This window comes from Spermophilus citellus (assembly GCF_964194105.1).
Source record: "Spermophilus citellus genome assembly, chromosome: 3".
In the NCBI taxonomy this organism is placed as follows: domain Eukaryota; kingdom Metazoa; phylum Chordata; class Mammalia; order Rodentia; family Sciuridae; genus Spermophilus; species Spermophilus citellus.
In genome coordinates, this window is record NC_138184.1 from 203,789,892 (window position 1) to 203,817,204 (window position 27,313).

General features: G+C 33.9%; 1 protein-coding gene across 1 annotated transcript; it reads right to left on the reverse strand.

The window, feature by feature from the left end:
• On the reverse strand, positions 1–26,974 carry LOC308643480 (cilia- and flagella-associated protein 69-like; the record flags this gene model as incomplete). Its single annotated transcript, XM_081283311.1, has 11 exons — positions 1–931; positions 1,467–1,571; positions 2,914–3,000; positions 10,270–10,467; positions 11,824–11,900; positions 12,482–12,619; positions 14,585–14,777; positions 17,025–17,106; positions 19,721–19,839; positions 21,524–21,642; positions 26,968–26,974. 11 exons carry the CDS (start codon positions 26,972–26,974, stop codon positions 761–763), a joined length of 1,296 nt encoding a protein of 431 aa, XP_081139437.1. The 3' UTR covers positions 1–760.
• Positions 26,975–27,313: the final 339 nt, after the last annotated feature.

Genomic DNA, 27,313 nt, shown 5'->3' on the forward strand with positions numbered 1-27,313 from the left:
TTCACAACTAACATTTGCTTTTTATAACAGATAAAACTTGTGTTACTTTGACCAACATATTTGTTGCTGCCCAGTATTTCTATACACTTCTGATAACAGTACCTAAATTCTCTACTCTATCCATATATGTTGATGGTATCTGCCTACTTCTGGCTCTGCGATAGGCTGTACTCAGATCTGATCAAATTTATAGTAAATTGTTCAAGAGTGGACATGTGACAAATCAAAGGTCCCAGAATGCAGAAGCAGTTGTGGAAAATTGCTGAGAAACAGACATATATTCTTCTCCCCTGGATACGAACCTGAGAGAATGTAAGCCAGGAGTTGCTAGAAGATGATGCTACAAATACACTGTCAGTCCTAGATCCAAAAAAGCTTGCAGTCTAAATGACTCCCAGATTTGATAGGTACAGACCCTACATAATTTTTTTTTGGCTCAACTATTTAGAGTAGTTCACATGCAAGCAAGAGTCCTAGTAAGCTATGTTTACAATTTAAGTTAAGAGAATTAGCAGTCTTTCCAAAGAAATTGATGATAACTTTTCTGATATTATGCTGATGTTTTCAATAAAAATAAATTATATGGCCTTATTTTTATTTATAGAGTGTTTTACTAAATACTATAAATTATATTAAAATATTTGTTTAGCATATAAATATACTAAAATATTTATTCTAAAATATTTGCTTTACATTTGTGTATAAAGATATATTTAGCTAAAATTAGAAGTAGAATTTATTTCATAGACTCTTAAGTATGTTAGGAAGGAATACTCTTGTTTTGCCCATTCCCAATTTTAATTGCTTTCACCCTCTGCAATGCTCCTCCGCGAATAGGCAGCTTTTTAAGAGCTAAATCTGTATCAGCCAGAGGTCCTCCGAGTAATCGGACAGGAGTGCTTTCCACTGTTACTACCCCACCAGAGGGCACCTAAAAAAAGCAAAAGGTAAATATCTAGAGTCTGTTTATAAAATTTTCAATAAAAGAAAAACCCAGTCATCCTTTGGAAAAGATACAAAATGTAAATATAAGTAATTAGGAGGCAGTATGACATTGTGGAAAAGATAATGGCTTTGGAGCTGGAAAAAGTGGGTTTGAATTCTTCTGTTGCTCATGAGCTTTGTAATTGGTGGCAGATTATGTCCAAATGAGGTCACCGGGAACAGTGGCATATGACATGAATTTACTTGTCAGGCTAAGTAAGTACTGCACATTGCCTGTCAAAAATATGTAAAGATATACAATGACTAGTTTTGGTAGAAATTTCATAGGAAACTAAGAGGGCTGGATCTGCTCTAAACCAGTACTTGGAGATAAATGAAATGTACCTTAATGGTGTGAACATTTGAACAGCAGAAAAAAAAAAAGATAAAAAAAAGAAAAAGAAAGATTCCATAGAAATAACATTTTGGGACCCTAAATTTAATATCTATTAAGCAAAAGAAGTGGATAAAAGTAATCTTACCGTTGTGTTAAGGCCTTTAATAACTGTCCGATGAAGTATTGTGTTTTGTGGTTGCCCTTTGTATTTAGAGGATTCTATAGCCTTTTCCTGAAGCCTTTTTGCTTTCTGAAGATTTTTAAATTAGAAATAAAATGCTATTAATTGCTATTGAAGCATTAACTATGGTAGTTATAATAAAGACACAAAGTACATTAAATTCTGTTTAACTCTTTGAATGTTTATTAGGCGGCCCTGGGATCAACATTTACTCATTTAGACCAAGAAGACAGTTACTACTGAGGGTTGAATACTTTGCGCATTGAAGAAAACACCATGCATCTAAAAAACACTCTGGTTATTTCCAGAGGTACTGGTCATATGTAACCAAGGAATAAAAAAATGTCCTGAGGAAATAAGATTTAGTTTGATATAATATAATAAGCTATTATTAAATAGTACAATTTATAACTTACTAAATTTATATCAAGCTATGCACATTTCGAAATATGTTGAATAAATATAACTCAGAATAATTTCAAATATTCAGAATAATATAAATTATATAATTTGTTGCAATTACATTCAAGCTCAATATTAGAGGTACTGACAGGTGAAATGTGAGGATATAAGGTCACAAATGATCAACAGGAAAGGAGTTTCTTGTCATTAACTCTTCTTAAAAATACAAGCAGTTTTGAGGATATTTTCAAGTAAAGTTTGGAAGAACTTTCAGTGAAAGGGGGATAATCTGGGACTCAGATCTTATTTTTAACTTATGTTTTGCTATCTTACTTTTCCTGTATTTTCATGGATTAACTAAATATTTACCAATTTCATATCTACAGGAAGAACCAGGACACTAAATATAAGTATATTAAAGATATTAATGAAAAATATAGGAAAAAAATAGACATTTTTATAATGCATGGTGCGTCTCACAAATGTCAAGAGAACAATTAGCAGTGTAAAATTTTTAGATTGGTTTCTAGTTAAAGTAGCTTATCATATTTTTTTCCAAAGGGATATTTATCTCAAATTCCCATTTAAACTGTAATATGTTTCTTTTGGTAATCACAGAGGGGAAAAGCTCTTTGCGAAGAGGGTAAATCAGAACAGTTACTTTTTCTGTTCTTCACTCAACTTTTTACGGAAAAGAAATAATTGAATAAGAAGGTTCAGAATGGAAAGTAGAGCACATTTCTTCAGCTCATTCCTGTCTATCAGTGGTTTTACAAAGGCCAAGAACACCACCCTTAATTCCCCCTGCTAAACCAAATGAAACTCAGAGTAGCATCACCTGTAGCTGTGAAAAGGCAGTTTCAAGCTAAAATGCATACAAGCACCTAATAGTGTTGGTATTCTATAGAAAGGTAACCAGGAAAAAGTAAATAACTATTCACTTCTGAAAAAATTCTGTTCTTAAGAGTTGGTTATTTGTTCTATACATGATAAAACTTAAAAATCCTACCTTTAGTGTTTTAGCATTTGATGTTCTAGCCAGAAAATTTTCCCATGATTTATTAGCTAGGTCTCTTTGCTTGTGAGTAGCTTGTATCTGAAATGAAAAAGGTAAGGGGGTTTCAGTTTCTATGAAAGAATACCAAAGGGCTTGAAAGCATCTATTTGGAAGGAAGCACCTACCCTTTGCTAAAGTAAATTTTAAGGCCCATTAGCAAAAGGATTAGAATATTCATAGTACTTAATTTTAAAAACAAAACTCTTAAAATGAAAAAAAATCTTTTACTCATATATGGCTAAGGTTTAAACCGCTTTCCATGAAATGTAATGCAAAATTGCTTTTTTTAAAAACAAAATAAAAAATAATCAGCAAGATTGATTGTTTTACATGATTGCCATTTGTTTTTGTTTTTAATTTTTTTATTGGTTGTTTAAAACATTACAAAGCTCTTGGCATATCATATTTCATACATTAGATTCAAGTGGGTTATGAACTCCCATTTTTACCCCAAATACAGATTGCAGAATCACATCGGTTACACATCCACCTTTTTACATAATTGTGAATTGTGCTGCTATAAACATAGATGTGGCAGTGTCCCTGTAGTACACTCTTTTAAGATCTTCAGGGAATAGTCCAAGAAGGGCAATAGCTGGGTCAAATGGTGGTTCCATTCCCAGCTTTCCCAGGAATCTCAAACTGCTTTCCAAATTGGCCGCACCAATTTGCAGTCCCACCAGCAATGTACAAGAGTACCCTTTTCCCCACATCCTCGCCAGCACTTGTTGTTTGACTTCATAATGGCTGCCAATCTTACTGGAGTGAGATGGTATCTTAGGGTGGTTTTGATTTGCATTTCTCTGATGGCTAGAGAAGGTGAGCATTTTTTCATGTACTTGTTGATTGATTGTATGTCCTCCTCTGAGAAGTGTCTGTTCAGGTCCTTGGCCCATTTGTTAATTGGGTTATTTGTTATCTTATTGTCTAATTTTTTGAGTTCTTTGTATACTCTGGATATTAGGGCTCTATCTGAAGTGTGAGGAGTAAAAATTTGTTCCCAGGATGTAGGCTCCCTATTTACCTCTCTTATTGTTTCTCTTGCTGAGAAAAAAACTTTTTAGTTTAAGTAAGTCCCATTTGTTGATTCTTGTTATTAACTCTTGTGCTATGGGTGTCCTATTAAGGAATTTGGAGTCTGACCCCACAATATGTAGATCGGATCCAACTTTTTCTTCTATCAGATGCAGAGTCTCTGATTTGATATCAAGCTCCTTGATCCATTTTGAGTTAACTTTTGTGCATGGTGAGAGGAGGGGATTCAGTTTCATTTTGTTGCATATGGATTTCCAGTTTTCCTAGCACCATTTGTTGAAGATGCTATCCTTCCTCCATTGCATGCTTTTAGCCCCTTTATCAAATATAAGATAGTTGTAACTTTGTGGATTAGTCTCTGTGTCCTCTATTCTGTACCATTGGTCCACCCGCCTGTTTTGATACCAGTACCATGCTGTTTTTGTTATTATTGCTCTGTAGCATAATTTGAAATCTGGTATCACTATACCGCCTGATTCACACTTCCTGCTTAGAGTTGCTTTTGCTATTCTGGGTCTTTTATTTTTCCATATGAATTTCATGATTGCTTTATCTATTTCTACAAGAAATGCCATTGGGATTTTGATTGGCATTGCATTAAACCTATAGAGAACTTTTGGTAATATCACCATTTTGATGATGTTAGTTCTGCCTATCCAGGAACAGGGTATATTTTCCCATCTTCTAAGATCTTCTTCTATTTCTCTCTTTAGGGTTCTGTAGTTTTCATTGTATAAATCTTTCACCTCTTTTGTTAGGTGAGATTGATTCCCAAGTATTTTATTTTTTTTTGAGGATATTGTGAATGGGGTGTTTTTCCTCATTTCCATTTCAGAAGTTTTGTCGCTGGTATACAGAAATGTCTTTGATTTATGCGTGTTGATTTTATATCCTGCCACTTTCCTGAATTCATTTATTAGTTCTAGTAGTTTTTTTGGAGACCCTTTTGAGTCTTCTAGGTATAGAATCATGTCATCCGCAAATAGTGATAATTTAAGTTCATCTTTTCCTATTTTTATGCCTTTAATTTCTTTCGTCTGTCTAATTGCTCTGGCCAGTGTTTCAAGAACTATATTGAATAGAAGTGGTGATAGAGGGCATCCCTGTCTTGTTCCAGGTTTTAGAGTGAATGCCTTCAATTTTTCTCCATTCAGAATGATGCTAGCCTGAGGCTTAGAATAGATAGCTTTTACAATGTTGAGGTAAGTTCCTGTTATCCCTAGTTTTTCTAATGTTTTGAACATAAAGGGATGCTGTACTTTGTCAAATGCTTTTTCTGTGTCTATCGAGATGATCATATGGTTCTTATCTTTAAGTCTATTGATGTGGTGAATAACATTTATTGATTTCTGTATATTGAACCATCCTTGCATCCCAGGGATGAATCCTACTTTGTCATGGTGCACAATTTTTTTGATGTGTTTTTGTATCCGATTCGCCAGAATTTTTTTGAGGATTTTTGCATCTAGGTTCATTAGAAATATTGGTCTGTAGTTTTCTTTCTTTGAGGTGTCTTTGTATGGTTTCGGAATCAGGGTGATGTTGGCCTCATAGAATGAATTTGGCAGAGCTCCCTCTTTTTCTATTTCCTGAAATAACTTGAAAATTATTGGTATTAATTGTTCTCTAAAGGTTTTATAAAACTCCGCTGTATACCCATCTGGTCCTGGGCTTTTCTTGGTTGGTAGTCTTTTGATTGCTTCTTCTATTTCATCCATTGATATTGGTCTGTTCAAATTGTGTGTATCCTCCTGACTCAGTCTGGGCAAATCATATGACTTAAGAAATTTATCGATGTCTTCACTATCTTCTATTTTATTGGAATATAGGTTTTCAAAATAATTCCTAATTATCTTCTGTATTTCTGTAGTATCTGTTGTGATGTTGCCTTTTTCATCCCGTATGTTAGTAATTTGAGTTCTCTCTCTTCTTCTCTTCGTTAGCATGGCTAAGGGTCTGTCGATCTTATTTATTTTTTTGAAAAACCAACTTTTAGTTTTGTCAATTTTTTCAATAGTTTCTTTTGTTTCCATTTCATTGATTTCCACTCTGATTTTAATTATTTCTTGCCTTCTGCTACATTTGCTGTTGTTTTGCTCTTCCTTTTCTAGGGCTTTGAGATGAAGTGTGAGTACTCATTTATTTGTTGGTTTTTTCTTTTTTTGAGGAATGACCTCCAGGCGATGAATTTCCCTCTTAAAACTGCTTTCATTGTGTCCCATAGATTCCGATATGTTGTGTCTGTATTTTCATTTGTCTCTAAGAATTTCTTGATTTCCTCCTTTATGTGTTCTGTAACCCTTTGATCATTCAGTAACATATTGGTCATTTTCCATGTGATGAAGTATTTTTCCTTCCTTCTTTTATCATTGATTTCCAGTTTCATTCCATTATGATCAGATAAAATGCATGGTATTATCTCTACCCCTTTATATTTACTGAGGGTTGCCCTATGGCATAATATATGGTCTATTTTTGAGAAGGATGCATGTGCTGCTGAGAAAATAGTATATCCACTTGATGATGGTTGATATATTCTATATATGTCAGTTAAGTCTAGGTTATTGATTGTGATATTGAGTTTTATAGTTTCTTTATTCAACTTTTGTTTGGAGGATCTGTCCAATGGTGAGAGAGGTGTATTGAAGTCACCCATAATTATTGTGTTGTGGTCTATTTGATTCTTGAACTTGAGGAGAATTTGTTTTATGAACGTCGCAGCACCATTATTTGGTGCATAAATATTGATAATTGTTATGTCTTGTTGGTGAATGGTTCCTTTTAACAGTATATAATGTCCTTCCTTATCCCTTTTGATTAACTTAGTCTTGAACTTGATTTTATTCAATATGAGGATGGCCACCCCTGCTTGCTTACGAGGACCATGTGCATGGTATATTTTTTCCCAACCTTTCACCTTCAGCCTGTGTATGTCTTTTCCTATCAGATGTGTCTCCTGGAGGCAGCATATTGCTGGATTTGTTTTTTTAATCCATGTTACCAGCCTATGTCGCTTTATTGGAGAGTTTAAGTCATTAATGTTTAGAGTTACTATTGATATATGGTTTGTACTTCCAGCCATGTTTGATTATTTATCTTTTTTTTAAATTTAGTTTGTTTCTCCATGATTAGCTTTCCCCTCACCCTCTGTCTTTACCGAGGCACTTCCCACTGATGGTTTTGGTTATTGTTTTTAATTTCTTCCTCGTGTAGTGTTTTGCTCAAGATGCTTTGCAATGAGGGTTTTCTGGCTACAAATTCTTTTAACTGTTGTTTATCATGAAAGATTTTTATTTCATTGTCATACCTGAACCTTAATTTTGCTGGATACAGAATTCTTGGTTGGCATCCATTGTCTTTCAGTGTTTGAAATACATTGTTCCATGACCTTCTTGCTTTCAGCATCTGTGATGAAAAATCCGTTGTTAACCTTATTGGTTTACCCCTGAATGTAATCTGCCTCCTTTCTCTTGTAGCTTTTAATATTTTCTCTTTGTTCTGTATATTGGATATCTTCATAACAATGTGTCTTGGCATTGGTCTACTGTGATTTTGTATGTTCGGTGTCCTGTATGCATCTTCAATTTGTATATCCGTTTCCTTTTTTATTTCTGGAAAGTTTTCTGTAATTGTTTCATTCAGCAGGTTACTCATTCCCTTGGTTTGAGTCTCTATACCTTCCTCTATCCTGATGACTCTTAAGTTTGGTTTTTTTATGTTATCCCATATCTCTTGGATATTTTTCTCGTGATTTTTTACCAGCCTTTCTGAGTTGGCTAGACTCTTTTCAAGATGATATATTTTGTCTTCATTATCTGACGTTCTGGCTTCTACTTGCTCCACTCTGTTAGTGATACTCTCAATTGAGTTTTTAATTTGGTTTATCGTTTCCTTCATTTCTAGAATTATTGTTTGATTTTTTTAATAATCTCTATCTCCTGATAAAGATGCTTAACTTCTTCTTTTATCTGTTTATGTAATTCATTCTCAATGTGTTCTTTCACTGTTTGAATTTGCTGTCTCATCTCCTCTTTAAGGTTCCATCCCATCTGTCTAAGGTATTTCTTAAGTTCTTTATTTGACCATTTTTCTGATGACTCTAGGTCCTCCTGAATATTTAGGCTGTCCTGCATTGTTTGTACTCCTTTTCTTCCTTGCCTTTTCAAGTTGCTCATGTTACTTCTTGTTCTGTTAGACTGCTGAGTAACTGTTTACTCCCATAAATTTATTTGATGCTTGGGAGGAAAGGTATTAGAAGGGAAGGAAAGAAGTCACTGTCGCCGCTGGTTTCAATGAAGCTTTCTCCTCCGCCGCAGTCTGGTGACGTCAGTTCTCTGCCATGGTGGTATCCCATGCAAATGGCGACAGTTCGTTCCCTTTGCCGGGTGACCAATGCAACGGGTAGGTTCTGACTGGCTCTCCCAAGCCCCGTTTCAATCCTGTGGCCACTGCCTATGAAGGCTCAGTTGGCATTAGCCTCCGTAGGTTCAGAAGGGCTGACCAGTTGTTTCAGCGGGATCATTTAGTGCTGACTCATAGCAGTTTGTCTTCTTTATATGTCCTAGGCTTCCTTGGTTCTCCTGTCCTCTTCTCTTTCCTTCTCTCCTTCCTGCGTACTTGACTAGGCCCAGGAGATGATGATTGCCATTTGTGAAGATAGATTATAATCCACAGTCAACTAAATACATGATTTAACAGCAAATTCACAGGGGAAAATAAAGAAATTCCTGCTGGCCACTGATAATTAGTTTAGTCAAAAATATATTGGTGAAATTATTTTTAATATATGACTGCAACAAGACAAGCAATTTTGCGAGAGCACTGAGTTTGTTGTGTTAATGAAGTCTAGGGAAGGAACTACTAACCAACTGCAAAGTATATAGTTCTCAAAAGGCTATTCATTGAACATATAATCAGAGGACACAAGTCCTTGGTTGCTATACATTATACTATGAAGATTAAATTATGAGCTGGGCATGGTGGTGCATACTTGTAATCCCAGCAATTTAGGAGGCTGAGGTAGGAGGATCACAAGTTCAAAACCAGCCTTAGAATTTAGCAAGGCCCTAAGTAACTTAGTAAGGCCCTGTCTCAAAATAAAAAATAAAAACAGCTGGGGATGTGGATCACTAGTTAAGCACCCCTGGGTTTAATCCCTGGTACCAAAAAAAAAAAAAAAAAAAAAAAGAAAGAAAAAAAGAGATTAAATTATGAACCTAAGAATGGTTAATTAAATAACTGCTAAAAAATGGGATCAGAACTATGATAATAAGTCAATAATAATCAGTAAGTCAACAACATTTAGTTAATATAGCAAATATTCTTCTGTTTGAAAGAAGTAATGATAAATAGGTGACATAAATAAATTCCAATTCTGCTGCTCCATTTCAGAGAAAATAAATGGGTTAAATGGCAGCATTTATGCAAAAAAGTGAAACAAACAAAAAACTCCCAGCAAACAAAACTTTCAAGCAATTGGTTGTATAAAATGGAATGGAATTTAAAGACGAACCCATACAGAGTTCCTACAGCTGTAGATGTTAACATTTAATAGGCTACATGGAAAGGGCAGGCAATAGAAAACACTTTGGAAATCACCTTAAGAATTTCAAATATTTAATTGTAGCTACAAAGGATCACAAAGAAAAGTGGGGAATCTACATCATCTTTGTATCTGTGAATAATTTAATTTAAATAATCACTTACTTGCTCAAAAACACATGATGTGTTCAGTTTTTGGAAAAGTGGCTATTTTTCTGACAAGTCTTTTCTGATTGAGTCAGAGAACAGTATACCTCAGGATTTACAGCATGAATGCTCATAGCAAGCATTCTGCACTGTAGTGAAGGTGAAGCTGATGGACTGATAAACTGATAGTTGGCATACCATTAAGGGCCTATCAGAATGAGAGATAGGGCCAACACAAGTTACAGATAAACTATCAGATAGAATTTGTTAAATGTATTCATTTACATAGGCCACAATCTTTGTAACCTTGTTCAGCACTTCAAAAATGAAATTGTTTCAGATATCTCTTTGCCTTTTAAAAATGTATAAATCAAATTATGTTAATTATCCATAAAATGTCATTAAAATAGTAATTGGATCTAAAACTCTTAAGTCCATGATTTCTTTTAAGAACAAAGACACTGAAAATAACTATGAGGAAAAAAAAGGCTAAAACAATCACAGTAAGTATGTATCCTAGGAATAACTTCCTCTAGTTTATACATTGAAATTAATATGTTGTGCCTCAATGGTATTGTGGCTTACTTTTGCATATACTTTTTGTTCACTTTGTGCATCTTGGCGTGCTTGGCTTTCAATCATCTCATTTTGCAGAGAAACCACCATCTTTCCAATATTTTCTGATGCTGTTGTAATACCTTCCAAAATTTTTTTATCTGCAGTGACAGGTCTTAACTTTTCTAATTTTATTTCTTCATATATTTCATTCCATATTTCCCCAATCTGTTGTAACAAAGTTTAACAGAGTTAAATTAACCAAAAATAAATGATATAATTTTAGGTAACCCTTTATGTGGATGTTCACTCCTATTTTGCTAACCCTTAAGCTTTCCCTAACTTACCTCTGGGGAATAAGTTAAGTGCTTTGGGAATGATTCAGGGCACCAGTTATGTTTGAGTACTCAGAAGTAGTTTACCAAATATTTTTTATGATTCAATGTGTTCATGGAATGGGCTGCACCACTTATGGCTTATAATTATTTTGTTTTCACAGCTGCAGAAACTGATGACTTATTCTCATCTATTTAAATTATTGCTGCTTTCCTCCCTAAAACCCTGAACTGAAGGCTAGGTCAAGCTGAACTTATAGGAACAATCTGGGGACTTCTGGGACACTAGAGCAGATTCAACTTGAGGAATTGGGCCCTGCCCCTCACCTCCTCACTAAAGTAAAGTATAACTGAATCTTAGACTTTTAATTATGTGGCTCCATATGCCCAAAGCTCCATCTCATATTCTGTGTTGTTTAGAAATTAATGTGCTTCAATATATTTAAAACTAGAATAAAACTTATGTATCTAAGATAGGAATACAATTCAGTTTTACTTTCATTTTAAGATACGGATTTATTAATTCACAACATTCAATACATAATACTGCTGGGTGCAGTGGTGCACACTTGCAATCCCAGCTACTTAGAAGGCTCATGCAGGAGGATCGAAAGTTCAAGATCAGCCTGGGCAAATTAGAGAAACTATGTTTCAAAAATTAAAAAAAAAAATAAAATGAAAGCACTGGAATGTAGCTTAGTGCACAAGATGCTGGGTTCATTCACAGTTACCAAAAAACAATGCAAAACCAACTACATTAGCATATAGTACTAATAATATCAGTATAAGGCAAATGTTTACTTAATAAGATTTTTTTCAAACTTCAAAAACATTTATTGACTGATTAAAATATAACCAGTAAAATAAGCATCCTAATATCTTTTGAGATTTGGTCATGATATAAGCTAATAATAAATGAATACTTTGACAAGCATTAATAAGTAATAACTTATTAATCCTAATGCTCTTCAAAGAGAAGAAATTATATTAGTAAACTTCTGTCAGGCTTTTGAATAGCTCTATGTCAGTAATATCCATCTTCTTTTATAAGCTAATAGTTCCATGAAATTTCATCCCTTGAGGGAAATAACTAATGATATGTTTCAACAGTATCAGATGCAAAACAGGAAATAAAAAAAAACCCAGCAGAGATGACTGCTCACAGCTATGTATAGATATTTTATTTCCCAATTTATTTTTTGACATAACAAACACACATTTTAATAACAGTTATTAAAACAGTACTTACTTTGAAATCAAGGTATCTATGTATGATACAGAGAGTGACAAAATCTTCAGCAGATAGGCCAGGTAAATTTTCAAAATCTAAACAAAGTTTATAAATAGAAAATTACTTCAACAGAGCAAGTGACTTCAAGATGCATATATGTGTCATAAAAACGAATGCAAACATTTACGTTTGATTTCCTAAAAAAGTTTTTCCTGTGTCAGTTCCTCCTACAACATGACCTCTGCCAGGTGATCCTAGTCATTAGCAGAGAAATTATTCTTTCTGTTTTGTGGTCAGACAATGATAGTTTACTTTCAGAAGCTGAAGAGTGAAGACATCTTCCTTAACAAGAAGCAAAGACTTTAAAAAAAACAACTTAGATGATTCTGAATGCTAATGTTTAAGCCTAATCATCTAGACTAAGCCCTTAATCCAGGCTACACACTGGAATTGCCTGGGAAAATTTAAAATTAAAATTTTTAATGCTGGGGGTCCCACATCCAGAAATTCTGATTTATTTGTTCAGTGTTGGAGCCTAGGCATTGAGGTAACAATGGAACATGCATGCATTTGTGTTAAAGGGAATTTTGAAAAATGAGTTCCAAAGCAAAATCTATGTGCAGTCACACTCAGTATAACAGAAAGGTTCTTGCAAATTTGAGGAACAGCTTCTTACCTAGTTTGCCCAACACAGCATAAATTTTTGCTCTGATATTCTCTGCAATATCCATAACTGCAACTGATGGGCAGTTGGCGGGCAGTGGCATGATTTTTTGCTCTTCTTGAAAACTAGTAAATAGAGGTTTCTTTGTATCTAATAATTGGAAACCATGAAATAAAAAAAAATTGTAAATAAATTCTTGAGACTTTGATCTAACCAACATAAAATATATAAAAATACTATAGTGATTACACTTAGTTACTTTTTTTAAAGCACAATCAGTAATTTCTTCCCTACTCTGTGACAAAACATAAACCTTCTATTTGTATTATTTATGTGAAATACATAAACTTTACATAATTCCTTTTTAAAAGTGAAATTTTTATGTAAATAACTTGGAAAATTTTGAGATCCAGAAACTGAATATCAGATTAATGATGATGTAAACGATTTCATTTTTGGTTTCTAATACTTTGTTGTAAATATAAATTTTATTTTATGATGTTATAGATCAAAACTCAAATAACAAAAATGGGTCAAAGATAGAAATCACCAGAAGTGGAAATATTATCACCTAAAAATAAACAATAGGGGCCTGGGGTTGTGGCTCAGAGCGCTTGCCTAGTTTGTGTGAGGCACTGAATTTGATCCTTAGCACCACATAAAAAAATAAATAAACAAAATAAAGGTATTGTGCCCATGTACAACTAAAAAAAATTTTAAAAAATAAACAAATAAGCAATAGGGGCTGGGGTAGTGGCTCAGTGGTAGAGTGCTTGCCTAGCACCTGTGAGGCACTGGGTCTGATTCTCAGCACCACATAAAAATACATAAAATAAAGGCATTGTGTTCATCTATAACTAAAAATATTAAACAATAAAACATTACTAACAGTTTTGACAAAACTATAGTTAGAAACTAAAAGTATTAAAAGTTATAATATAGCGTTAGAGAATATAAATGAATTGTAAATTCTGATGCTGTTAACCTCATCATTAAAGTATAGTAATTAAAACTTTGAACATTTATTTTCATTTAGAAAATAATTTCTTCACATAAAAAGTAAATTGTATAAACTTTAGAGTACAAAATGCTACAAAGATTGTTTTCAGACACTACTTATATCCCCAAATTTTATTGGTAAATAAAATATTACTGGATCTATTTGTAAAATCAGAGAACCCAGGGCTGGGTTTGGGGCTCAGCAGTAGACAGCTCACCTAGCACATGCAAGGCACTGGGTTAGATCCTCAGCACCACATAAAAATAAATAAATAAAATAAAGGTATTCTGTCCAACTACAACTAAAAAAAGAAAAGTATTAAAAAAATCAGAGAACCTAGATAAGCTTCTTTAGGAAGTAATGTTAAAGAAAATATAGTTAAATACCATTTTTTGTTTTTTTTTGTTTTTTTTACACAATGGATAATTTATTTCTTTAGTTTTTTCACATGCATTTGATGAACTAATCTTCTTGAAAAAAACAGACTGTATGTTATAATTATGAGCAAAAATCAATCTTTTTTACTTTTTTTTCTTATGATCTCTTTTATTTTAGAGACTGCCTAATATAAGATGATAAGTTTATTAAATCATGGCAAATTTGAAAACATATACTGAAAGACATGGTTATTTTAGACTTACTGATGTGGGTATATACATGACTGCATGACCAATGTAATTCTGTAACCTGTACACTCAGAAAAATGAGAAATTATATCCCATCTGATTCAAAGGTATGATATGTCAAGATCATTGTACTGTCATGTGTAACTAAGTAAAACAAATTAAAAAAAACCAATAGGTGCATAAATACATTGTGTGTTGATAGTTTTAAAAATTCACTTGGCTTTTGGGAATCTCTTTTAAGTATTTTAAAGATCAATTTTAGGTATGGAAATACCATTTTTTAAAAAAAATTCTATAAATATATGAACCTCCTACTAGTTTACTTGCCTTTATTCCAATCATTCAGAATTTAGAATAGCAATTTCTTTAAATACTTGCGAAAAGAACTTTAGAAAGTGTGTAAGTCCTCATATTTCACTATACCTTTTAAAGATCCCTTTTTAAAAATATACATCTAATTGCTTCTTCTAACAATTACAAAACACTTACCAATGATCTTCCCATTTTTATCTCGTTTTACTCCTAGTTCTTTTTCTTCCTTTCTCCACAATTTAATTAAAAGACTAGCAGCTGTCTGATCCTTCTTCCCTCGCCAAGCATTGACATGAGCCGAAGTTTTGGGATTATCACAAAATTCAACCATTATTCCAAGTATTAGGTTACAAAATTTTTTTTGGTTTAACTGTGGTAAGGAAATAGAAAAGATAAAACATTGCAATAAATATTAAGAATGATTGCCTTAATTAAAAAAGATAAAACACTTTTAAGTTCCTTTTCAACTCAATTTCCTGTTAAGAGATACCTATTTTAATGAGTGTTTTCAAATATTAGAAATTGAAAAAGATAAAAAGAAAAAAAGATTTACTATTATTCTGAAGTAGCCATAATCACATGTCATGGCCAAAAATGTATTAATTTGATTGAACTGGAAAAGGGAGAGTGTCAAAAAATAAGTGAAGATGTTCATTTAAAGTGAAGCAAGGTCAGCAGTGACATGGTCCACTGCAATTACATGATCTTTCCATTTTACATGCTTTATTAAGCTTTAAAAAGATTTATTATTAGTGATAATCTCTTTGTTATCAAGAGAACAACTGATGGTAACTAGGTAAAAAATCTGAAAATAAAAAATGTGATATAACTTTGTATTTTAACAATTGTATCCATAAAAAGTGTATTTAAGCATTCGAGAAAATGTTCTTGTTACCAACCATATTTCATAGCAACATTTAGGTTAGAAAATTCCATTAAGACCAATGGCCTCCACACAGTAATTTTCCTATGTGACTTTGTTTTTGGTTCCAGGGATTGAACCCGGGATGTTTAGCCACTGAACCACAATGCTAGCCCTTTTTGTATTTTATTTAGAGACTGGGTGTCACTGAGTTGCTTAGGGCCTTGCTAAATTGCTGAGGCTGGCTTTGAACTTGTTGATACTCCTGCCTAAGCCTCCCAAACCGCTGGGATTACAGGCGTATGCCACCGTACCTGGCTCCCTATTTTGTGTTGATTAACTTTACAGAATTCTGCTAGCAGAATAGAGAAAAGGAAATATAACTTGTTTTGAGTTTGCAACATAATTAGTTTTCATTTTAAAAAGATAATAATATTACCTGCAAAGGTTATTATGAGTTATATGAGACTGCTTGGCACACGATAAGCTCTCAATAATATTTAAACATTATTAGTTATTATTATTACACACTGAATAAATATTTTAGCAGAACTGCATCAAGCAGAACCCTTAACAGCATTCTTTTTTTTTTAATTTCTTATACTTCATTTTCAGGAGAAAGGCAATGTCAAAGGTTGAAGTTGAAATAAAAATTAAATAATATTTATTATTTGTAATGAACTTTATTGGTTCAATGCACATTAAATAAAATCTAATAATATTTATAATAGCAAACAAATAGCAATAATATGTGTCAGGAACTGTTTTAGCCAATGTATTTATGTATATGCATATATGCAGGCACATTCACTAGAATATGCATGGGCACACACATATACACAATATAACTCATTTAAGCCTTCCAATACTGTGCTGATTGTTATCCTTATTTTATAAAGACATAAAAATGGAATTATTAGCCAATTTTCTTTTAGGGTCATGAAAGGTCACAAATAATTCTAGCATGTTTGTTTTAATCAAAGTAGGTTTATTATACTACTAATAAAATCAAGAATGGTGACAATCATAGATAATGACATTGCTAGAATTCTACATGAGACTCTCTCTCAAAATTTCTCTAAATAGAATTGTAATTTTCCTCCTATATCATTTTGACTATGAACCCCATTTAAAATGAATCTAGGATTTAGGTTTATATTCTTCACAGTTGCTTGATGGCTTGATGGTGACTATTTACTGGAAGGAAGGTTTACTATGCTCACTCCTGCTCATCCTGCAAAATGGTGGTTTGTGACACATCAGACTTCCTCATATCACCTCCTAACTACACAGCACTCGGGTTTGATTCCCCAGCATTGCAACAAAAGCAGCAGCAGCAGCAGTAGCAACAACAACAACAATAACAACTCTTATCTTTGTCTTGTGGCTCTTAAATATAATACTATGAGAAAAGCTAGAAGTTATTGATAAAAGACTAAATTTTGATAAGAGTCTAACTTTTTACATATTGTTTCTCAGCAGGTGGATGGTGTGCAAAGAAATAAATTTTCTGCTTATATGTATTTGGGAATACTAATCTAAGTAAACTGATTTCTTAACTGGAGACATTTTCAGAAGCTTTAATATGATAGTGCTTTATGAATCTACAGGAAGGTTTCTGTTTAAAAACAATGTATTGAATATAATTTGGGGGTATGTTTCTTTACAAAATAGTGTTCTGTGGTATTTGGTTTGGGAAAAAATCAATAAAGACATATTTAATATTTGTTTTACAGTTGTTGTAACCATACTTACTGCCAATACATCCAAAAGGAGAAAAATACCTTCCTTTTCAAGAAAGTAATCTTCTGAAGAATAACATCCCAAAATGCAGCACCTTAAATTAAAAGCAATTCATTTGATAAAAATTTATTATTAAATTCCAATTTGTAGAACTTTCTATCAAAGCATTTTCAAAGAATATTTAATATTTTTCTTCATTCCCTAAATCAAATAGTTAATACTTTTACTTAAAAATAGAACTTTGAAGAATCCATATGAATGTAGTTTAATTTCAACTACTTCTTAAAACCAAAAACAATCATTTCTTCTTTATAACTGCCTATTTCTTTTCTGCAAGTGCAACATTCTCTTTTGCTTTCATGAAATGACTCGTTCTTAAAGTTCTCCTCCAGGGCTATTTTTATAGCTTTCTTCAGTGGGGAATATGGGCTGAATAATCTGCTGGTGCCAGTGGTGGTGGTGGTCAATAGTAACAAAGACTAACCTCCGCTCCTCTCGGGCATTGCAAGCTTGCTGGGATCACCTCCCTGTGTCCCCTTCCTAACTCTGGCCCCCTCTTGAACATAGGGGACCCTGTTTCTACTGCTTATTTCATGATGATGTTGTTGGGGGTAAGGTAGGGGAGCTGATGCCCCAAATGCCAAGAACTTGACCTCTTCCATTTAAGCAGTAGGTTTTATTTATCACCTCTGCGATGGCCAGACATTTAGCCAGTTAGTTTGTGAGGGTGATTATGAATGAGATAAAAAGTTCAAGTAGCATGAATAAAGCAGATGTCCCTCCTAATGTGTATCTTTATCAATTAATCAAAAACCTACATAAAATACAAAGTGTGAGTAAATGGGAACTCCTCTGCCTGACTGTTGAGTTGGCACATAAACCCTGAGACTCAAACTAAAAACTTGCTCCTCTTAGGGAGGAGCCAGGGCCTAAGTCAGGGCCTAAGCCTGGCAAGCTTTATGACTGGAACCTAGAACATTGGCTCTCTTGGTCCTCAGGTCTTCAATCACCAAACAGAACTACACACCAGCTCTCCTGGGTCTCCAGCTTGCAGACATTCTCCCCCAGCTTGGGACTTTTCAGCTTTCATAATTATGTGAGCCAATTCCTTAAAACAAATCTCTTTTATATTATTCTATTGATTCTGTTTCTCTGAACAACTTAGACAATATCTAAATGCAAAGGATCAAAAAATACTAACACACTACTGACCACTAGAATAAACAGAGAGGCTAAAAATAGAGGCAAGATATAAGAATAATGTTGTATAAATAACAGTGAATCATTCTGCTTTTTTTAGACTAGGCCAATGTGGAGTGGGTTTAAATCAGAAAAACAAGGATTTAATTTTAGATAAAAAAGTGGTTTACTGTTTGAGTGATGAATGAGATTACTTTCCAAAAGATATTGGTGTGATTTTTGGACTATCTTAAAGAAAAAGGCATAGCATAAGATATCTGTGTGGTGTGGTTTTTTTTTTTATTATTTTATTGTTGGTTGTTCTTAATATACCATATTTCACAGATTGATTCGAGTGTGTTATGAACTCCCATTTTTACCCCGTATACAGATTGCTGTGTCACATCAGTTACATTTCCATTGATTTACAAATTGCCTTTCTAGTGACTGATGTATTCTGCTGTCTATCCCATTCTCCACTGTCCCTTCACCCCTCCCCTCCCCTCCCCTCCCCTTCTCTCTTTCCACCCCCTCTACTATAAATCGTTTCTTCCACTTCTATAATTTTCCTCCTACTCCTCCTTTCCTCTTATATGTAATTGTGTATAACCCTGAGGCTCACCTTCCAATTCCATGCAATTTCCCTTAACTCTCACTTTCCCTCCCGCCTATCATCCCTGTTTAATGTTATTCTTCTTCTCCAGCTCTTCGTCTCTACCCTGTCCTTGGTTACTCCCCTTATATCAAAGCAGACATTTGACATTTGTTTTTTAAGGATTGGCTAGCTTCACTTAGCATAATCTGCTCTAATGCCATCCATTTCCCTCCAAATTCTATGATTTTGTCATTTCTTATTGCAGAGTAATACTCCATTGTGTATAAATGCCACATTTTTTTAATCCATTCATCTATTGAAGGGCTTCTAGGTTGGTTCCACAATCTTGCTATCGTGAATTGTGCTGCTATGAACATCGATATAGCAGTGTCCCTGTAGCATGCTCTTGTTAGGTCTTTAGGGAATAGACCGAGTAGGGGAATAGCTGGGTCAAATGGTGGTTCCATTCCCAGCTTTCCAAGGAATCTCCATACTGCTTTCCAAATTGGCTGCACCATTTTGCAGTCCCACCAACAATGAACAAGTGTACCCATTTCCCCGCATCCTCGCCAGCACTTGTTGTTGTTGGACTTCTTAATGGCTGCCAATCTTACTGGAGTGAGATGGTATCTTAGGGTGGTTTTGATTTGCATTTCTCTGACTGCTAGCGATGTTGAGCATTTTTTCATGTACTTGTTGATTGATTGTATGTCCTCCTCTGAGAAGTGTCTGTTCAGGTCCTTGGCCCATTTGTTGATTGGGTTATTTGTTATCTTATTATCTAATTTTTTGAGTTCTTTGTATACTCTGGATATTAGGGCTCTATCTGAAGTGTGTGGGGTGTGGTTTTAAGGAAAGAAAATTGTTGTATATAGCTATAGATTTAATTTTCTTATACTGTGATTCTACCTAACTTGATTATAGTAATACTTACCAAATGCTGTCCAATGTACTAAAAAGAAGCACATTATAGCCTAATCCACTCTGTATCTTCTTGGGGTCTGTTTTCATTACATGAAGAACTATATCTACTCCTTCAGTTCCAAAAATTTCCTATTTAAGAAATTTGTTAAAAATTATTTCTTGAAATAAAAATGTGATCTCTTCCTCCCAACTTCACCCTGTCCCCTGAAATTACTTTTTATCATGTAAATATTGTTAGCAACACTGTTTGGAAAATAGTATATTTAATATGATTAAAAAATTATACTCATTTGTTCTCAGGAATTTAAGACAGATTATTCTAAATCATTTTAAGAGAGGATATTAATCAACATACCAATTTAATATCCCTTTATATTTTTTATTCTCTCCTCTTTTTATAAAAATAAACCATGGTGGGGGGCTGGGGATGTGGCTCAAGCGGTAGCGCGCTCGCCTGGCATGCGTGCGGCCCGGGTTCGATCCTCAGCACCACATACCAACAAAGATGTTGTGTCCGCCGAGAACTAAGAAATAAATATTAAAAAAAAATTCTCTCTCTCTCTCCTCTCTCACTCTCTCTAAAAAAAAATAAAAATAAAAAATAAACTATGGGGTGCTCTCCTTGAGAGCTGTCTAGAACTCAGATGAATACTAGATAGTAATAACTATCATAGAAGATTTTAAAATGCTCCCAACAGAAAAATTACTATATAAATAGTAGTTAAATCTTTAATAATGTATATAAAATTACTACCATTTAATAGTTTTCCTTTACCAATTACTTTTCTCATTACCTTGTTCTATTCTATTCATAAGCAAGACTATGAGTCTGTTTCTAAAAGAGTATAGGCACATGGTATAGGCATAAGAATACAGGTTTGGAGAATCAAGGTTTGGAGCTAAAATTACATTCACTATTTCTGTTGCCTCTTCCTAAAATCACTCTATCTAAACCTTCATAATTTTTGATTTTTATATTTTTAGTTTCATCTATTGTTATTTAAGCTGTCAAGTTCTAAAACTCAGAATTTATTGTGTAGCTAAAAGAGATCAAAGGAAATCAAGCTCCTATTCTAACTTTTGGTTTGAGGTATGAACCTAATTCAAACTTCCAAATAACATGTATAACAAAACAGTTCTCTGTAGAAAATTGGCAGTTTCTTATAATGATAAAGATACAACATTATGTTTATCAATTTTACTGCTACGTATTTACTCAAGAAAAATGAAAGAATTATATGCACAAAAAAGACTCATTTAAGACTTTTCATTAAAGCTTTATTCATGATGCCCCAAAGGAAACAACCCAAGTTTCTATCAATAAGGTAATAAATAAAAAGGTTTAGATATATTCATATAATAGGATATTATTCTGTAATAAAAAGAAATGAACTACTGATATATTAAACAATATGTATATATTTCAGAAATATATATGTTATTTCTTTGGGATGACAGAAAGCAGACATAAAAAAGTAAATACTGTGTGATGCCACTCCTATAAAGTTAAAGAATAAATGAAACCGATATACAGGGATATAAATCAGAACACTGGTTGTATGGAGGTGCATGAGGGGGATGGCTACTAAAGGGATAAGCAATTTTTATAGGGAGATGGAAATATTAAATGTTTGAATTAGAGTATTAGAAATAAACCTAATGAAATATATTTAAAATCTGTATATTATATTGTTTGTAATTAATTATAAAGAAGAATACTAAATTAAACCAAAATATTAAAAAAAGAAAAATATTTTAAAGAATTCATATGATTGGGAGATCTCAACAAAATTTTGATTTATAGGATACATACCTTCCTTTGAATATGGTGTTCACAAAGTCCAGATAAGATAAGTAATATATCAGACTGAATTTCTAAAATAATGGCCTCTTCCTTTTCATTAGTCTTACTTATAATATTTTTAAAGATTCCTGGAATGAAAAAAATTTAAAAATGTAAAGTTATTGCATACCATATTTTCATTTTATTCAGTTAATATTTGGAAATTCTTCCAAAAATCTTATTCAGCTAGAGAAACTATTTTAGAAGGGCCTGTTTTCATTGCATAGAAACCTAGAAGCTGTAGACAGAGGGTAATAAATGGACTACTTATGCTCTCAATACAACCAATCAGTAGCCCACCTGCATAGATTTCCTATTTATACACATATAAAAGCCCCACACATACATAGAATGTCTCAATACAATCATTAGTCTCACATATATAGAAATTCTAGTACAGAATTAATAGTGTCGCTAAAAGATGCCCTAACAACTTGATACTTTACCCAACACATTTTGTTTAAAAATATGTAGAATTTTAGCTAGACACAATGGTGCACTCCTGTAATCCAGCAACTTGGGAGGCTGAGGCAGGAGGATCGTGAGTTCCAAAGCCAGCCTCAGCAACTTAGCAAGACCCTAAGCAACTTAGCAAGACACCATCTCAAAATTTTTAAATAAATAAATAAATAAAAGGACTGGGGTTGAGGCTTAGTGGTTGAGCACCTCTGGGCTCAAATCCTGCTACCCAAAAGAAAAAAGTATGTAGAATTTCATGAGATAGAAATTAATACTTTTGCAAATATATGACCAAAATATCAAGATTATAGTTTGCCTCATCTCTTCCTCTTCTCATGGTTTATAGAGCCAATTTTTTAAAACAAACATAGAAGATCTAAGGATGTTTTCTGCTATTTTTTAATATGTAATTTTTTTAGTTGTAGATAGATCTTTATTTAATTTAGTTATTTTATGTGCTGAGGATCAAACCCAGACCCTCACACATGATAGGCAAGTGCTCTACCACTGAGCTATAGCCCCAGCCCTCTGTTATTTCTTGCTGCTTCTCCTCAACTTTAGGTAAATGAATTCTATGTCCTTTAAAAACTCTTCCCACCTAATCAAAACTGAAAATTACTTTAAAAACCAGACATTAATACTGATAAAATGACATTCAGAATAAAATTTTGCCTCAAACAGGAATTTCCTTTATGGCTTAAATATTGAACCAAAGTAATTTTTCCTCTGTTAAAGGGATGACTGTCTTTAGTAGGAAGGTATAGAACTATGTTTCCAAAGAAATCACAGCTACTACCATAGATGGCTCCAAGCAGCTATTGTTGGACCTATGAGGATGAATTACAGGTGTGGCCTCAGAACCTCTGGAAGACAGCTGAACCTGCTGGAGGGCCAGTGCAGGGACATGCCATGAACAGAAGGGCCTAAATTCTGTTATCAGGATATCCTGTAACTGGCTGGCCACAGGTCTGTTATTCTTTTCTTGATTATCTCATTCTCTTTCCTATTGGGGTATAGTCCTATAACTTTCCCCATGATCTGTAACACACAGTACATTTATACTGAACTATTTTCCTCATATATACTACCCTTCGAGTCCCTGCCTTTATTCTCTCCTTATTCTATTCTAAATCATTCTATTTTTTCCAGGCTTTTCTTCCTAAAACACAGAATTATATATGTAGCCTCATCTGATCAAAATCATTAAATTATTCCCAGGAAGGATGAAGTTCAAACTCTGTTGTCTACCACTGTAGCTCAGTGGTAGAGCACTTTCCAGCTTAGTCCCTGACTATACAAAATACCTTATCTCACAGCATTTGTCTTCACAAAACTTTAGCTCTACTTAAACTATTTCTGAACACATAACTATGCACATTTCAGCACTATGTCTGTCCATGCTATCTCTCTGCTGAAAGACCAACCTTTGTTTTAAATCTTGAAACAAACTTTACTCTCATAGGCTCCTATTAAGCCTGCCCAATCTTGAAAATTACCCATTCATCTTAGTTTCTGTGATATTTTCTCTTTATACTACTCATTAGGTACCTAAATTGATAATGCAGGGTAACACATGCTTTTATATTTTGCTTTCATCAGGGACAAGATCCCCAGTGTCCTCATTTATACATGTCTGTAATCCCAGTGTCTACACAGAAAGTATATTTACATAGAAATTGCATTCATAATGCAATTACTTTTTTTTTGCTATTGGGGATTGAACGGGGTTGCTTTGTTACATCCTGAGCCCTTTTTAAATATATATATATATATATATATATATATATATATATAATTTTGAGACATTGTCTTACTAAGTTGAGTAGGACCTTTCTAAATTGCTTTGGCTGGTCTCAAACTTGCAATTCTCCTACCTCAGTCTCCCAGGTCACTGGTATTATTGGCATGCACCACTGTGCCCAGCTTAATTACTATTTTTTTGATCATGTTACCACTACAAAGCCCTGTTAGATTAAAAAAGACAAGTTTACTGCCTCCTAGAACTCACGTGATAAAGATAAGCTTCTTTTTAGATAAAGGGAAAAAGTTCTACTAAGAGAAGAACTCTTATTATTTGCTTTCTTTTTCCATAATCCATTCCTTCAGCCCAGGTAGGATTAAGACTTCTTCCTATATATGCAAAACTGTACTTCCTGTTAGGTTGGGGCCTTAATATTGAAATTTGCACAACAGCATGAACATGGGTGTGATAAAAATAAACTTTCAAATTTGGTCATCTTAGGCAAATTTTTAAATATTTTTGCTTAGTCCCTTTTTGGTATATTCCTTTATCATTACTTGCATTATAATTGGAGGGCACCAGTGCTCTCCAGTAATGATGGATATGAAGGTACTTTATGAGAAGAAGGTTTTGAGTAGGCATTTATAATTAATCAACATCCATCAGGGCTATAGTTTGGATCTTGAATGTCTCCCAGAGGTCCATATATTGAGGACTTGGTCCTAAGCCTGTGGTGTGACCGACTGGGAGGTGCTGGAACCTTTAGGAGGTAGTGGAACCTTTAGGAGGTGGCCTGATGTAATGAAGTTAGGTCACTGGGAGGCCTGCCATTGAAGTTGATATTGAAACCCTGGCCCCTTCTTTCTCTTCCTAGTCACCAGGAGATGTGCAGCTTCCTCTGCCAAGTGTTCCTACCATAATATATTGCCTCTACAGGCCCAGAAGCAACAGATCAACTGACAACAACTGAGACCTAAGAAATCATGAGCCATACTCAACCTTTGCTCTTTATAAATTGATTTATCGCAGGTATTTGTCACAGTAAAGGAAAGCTAATTTAGCAGATTATAGTTGTCCATCTGTAATTTTGAATGATTGGTTCCAGAATTTGCTGGGATCCTAAAATCCTTGGATGCTTGCATTAAATGTTACAGTATTTGCATTAAAACTATGTGTATCTTGCTGCATACTTTAAATCATCTCTAGATTACTTATAATCCCTAATACAATGTAAATGCTATGTTTGGGGAGTAAAGACAGTTGTTGTTTGGGGACTAATGACAAGAAAAAAGTCTGTATATGCTCAATGCAGACATAATTTTTTCTTTTTTGAGTTAAGAGATATTTGTCATCCTCTAGCTGGGGTTCTAATCCTAATGTCGCAGTAGAACATTTAGAACATCACATAAATGATATTTTCTGTCACTGACTTGAGTATAGACAGCATGAGTAGAATTTCTGGATCATTTAGAGATTAGAGAGATGATGCTAGTTTTCTTCCATGGTGATTATACAAACTCATACTCTTGCCAGAAGTATACTATGGGTTCATTTGCCCCAAAACTCACTAACAATGCATATTCCAAAAACTTTAATATTTGTTAAGCTTAAATTACGGAAAACAATATACTATCTCCTTGAAATTAAACATCTATTCTCATGTTTACAGGATATCAGGGATTACTCTTCTGTGAACTGCTTAGTAATGTCCTTTATTTTTTCTAGTAGGCTATTTTTATTATTGATTTATTGAGGTTTCTATTTAGGAAATCATCTCTCTCTCTCTCCCCCCCCCCCAGCCCCCGTGTGTGTGTGTGTGTGTGTGTGTGTGTGTGTGTGTGTGTTGTAATAATACCCAGTTATTCAGGAGTTTTATAATCTAATATTCTTTACAAATGCATTTTAATTACAAAATATTTGAGATAATATTAATTTAAGAAGTACTATAAGAAGTTATGCTAAATATTATTAATCTTAATTGGTTTTGTTTTTTAAGTTGTTTTTATTTATTTACTTGTTTGTTTGTTTATTTATTTATTTTGTGGTACTGGAGATTGAATCTAGGGCACTGTGTTTGCTAGGCAAGAGCTCTACCACTGAGCTACACCTCAAGCCCTGATAATTGCATTTTAACAACTATTGGTGCTATGGAATGTTTGTGTCCCTCCAAAATTCATCTTGAAACTAAATCTTAAAAAAAATTTATTTTAGTTGTTGATGGACCTTTATTTATTTTTACTTATTTATATGCAGTGCCGAGATTCAAACCCAGTGCCTCACACATACAGGGCAAATGCTCTACAACTAAGCCCCAACCCCAGTCCCTCAAAACTAAATCTTATACTATAGTATTAAGTACTAGTACATTTGGGAGTGATTCAGTACTAAGGACTCCTCCCTGGAGAATGATATCAAATGTCTTATAAAGGATACTTCACACAGCATTTTCTTTTTACCTTTATGCCTAGCATCTTGATCTTGTACTTTCCAGCCTCTAGAATTGTTAGAAGTGAATTTGTTCTTTATAAATTATCCAGTCTTAGGTATTTTGTTATAGCAGCACAATCCACCAACTATTCCTGCGGCTTCCTATTTTTCTTTATTTTGCAATTTTCTATACTTTGTAATATTTATATGAAGATACAATGTTTCATGAAAAATAATGTATTTTACACAAAAGACTCTATGGTAACTATGTGGCTATTCAAAGGAGGAATGAGTACTGATTCATTTTAGAAGGATCTGTTGAATGTCAATTTAAAGATGGGAAGAGTTTCTTGCTTAAAGGGTGTGTGTGTTCAAGGTCCAGTTAAATTGAACAGTGTTGGTGGATGGGGGAATTCCTTGGGAGGGTGGGAAGTTAAAGTTTCAGATTGGATATTAAATGGGTCACTTTTAATTTCTCTAATTTTCAGAGTCAATGATTGATGGTGGACTGGGATGATTACAACCCTAGAGTAGAGGAAAAAGTCTGGTATGAGATGGATTTGTATTCATCCTACCCAATTTGAGATAAATGAATCTTCTTTTCTTGGTTGTTTTGTGTAAGAGCTGGTCTTGGTTGTAGAAGGGGCACCTAAGGGTATTGTTGGGAATAACCAATGATTAGTCACATTAATTTCACTATAATGATGAGAACAGGATAGAGCTCTGATAGTGGTTAGTCCTAGCAATGAATGGGGCTTAGGGGTTTCGGATTTGGCATACATCTCACCCCACATTCTCACCATCCTAACTCAAGATCTTGTGAGGAAGAGGACACACTTAAGGGGAGGAGGGACTAAAGCAACTCGTTTTGGATCATTGCTTCTGGGGTTTGGGCACAGAAGACAGACTTAAACACAGTCCAAAGGATATGCCAAGACTGGAACCCATGGGCAATATACAAGTATAACAGGGACTTGTCGACGCCTTCCTTGCTTCTATTGAAGGCTAGAGAAAACTCTTCCCAGAGTTAAAGGTATATTTAGGTGGTAGGGAGGGTATGTTTGTGCGCGTTTTAGTGTTAGTAATTTAAACGGTGCTTAGTTGGAGGTGAGAACCCTTCCTGGACGATTAAG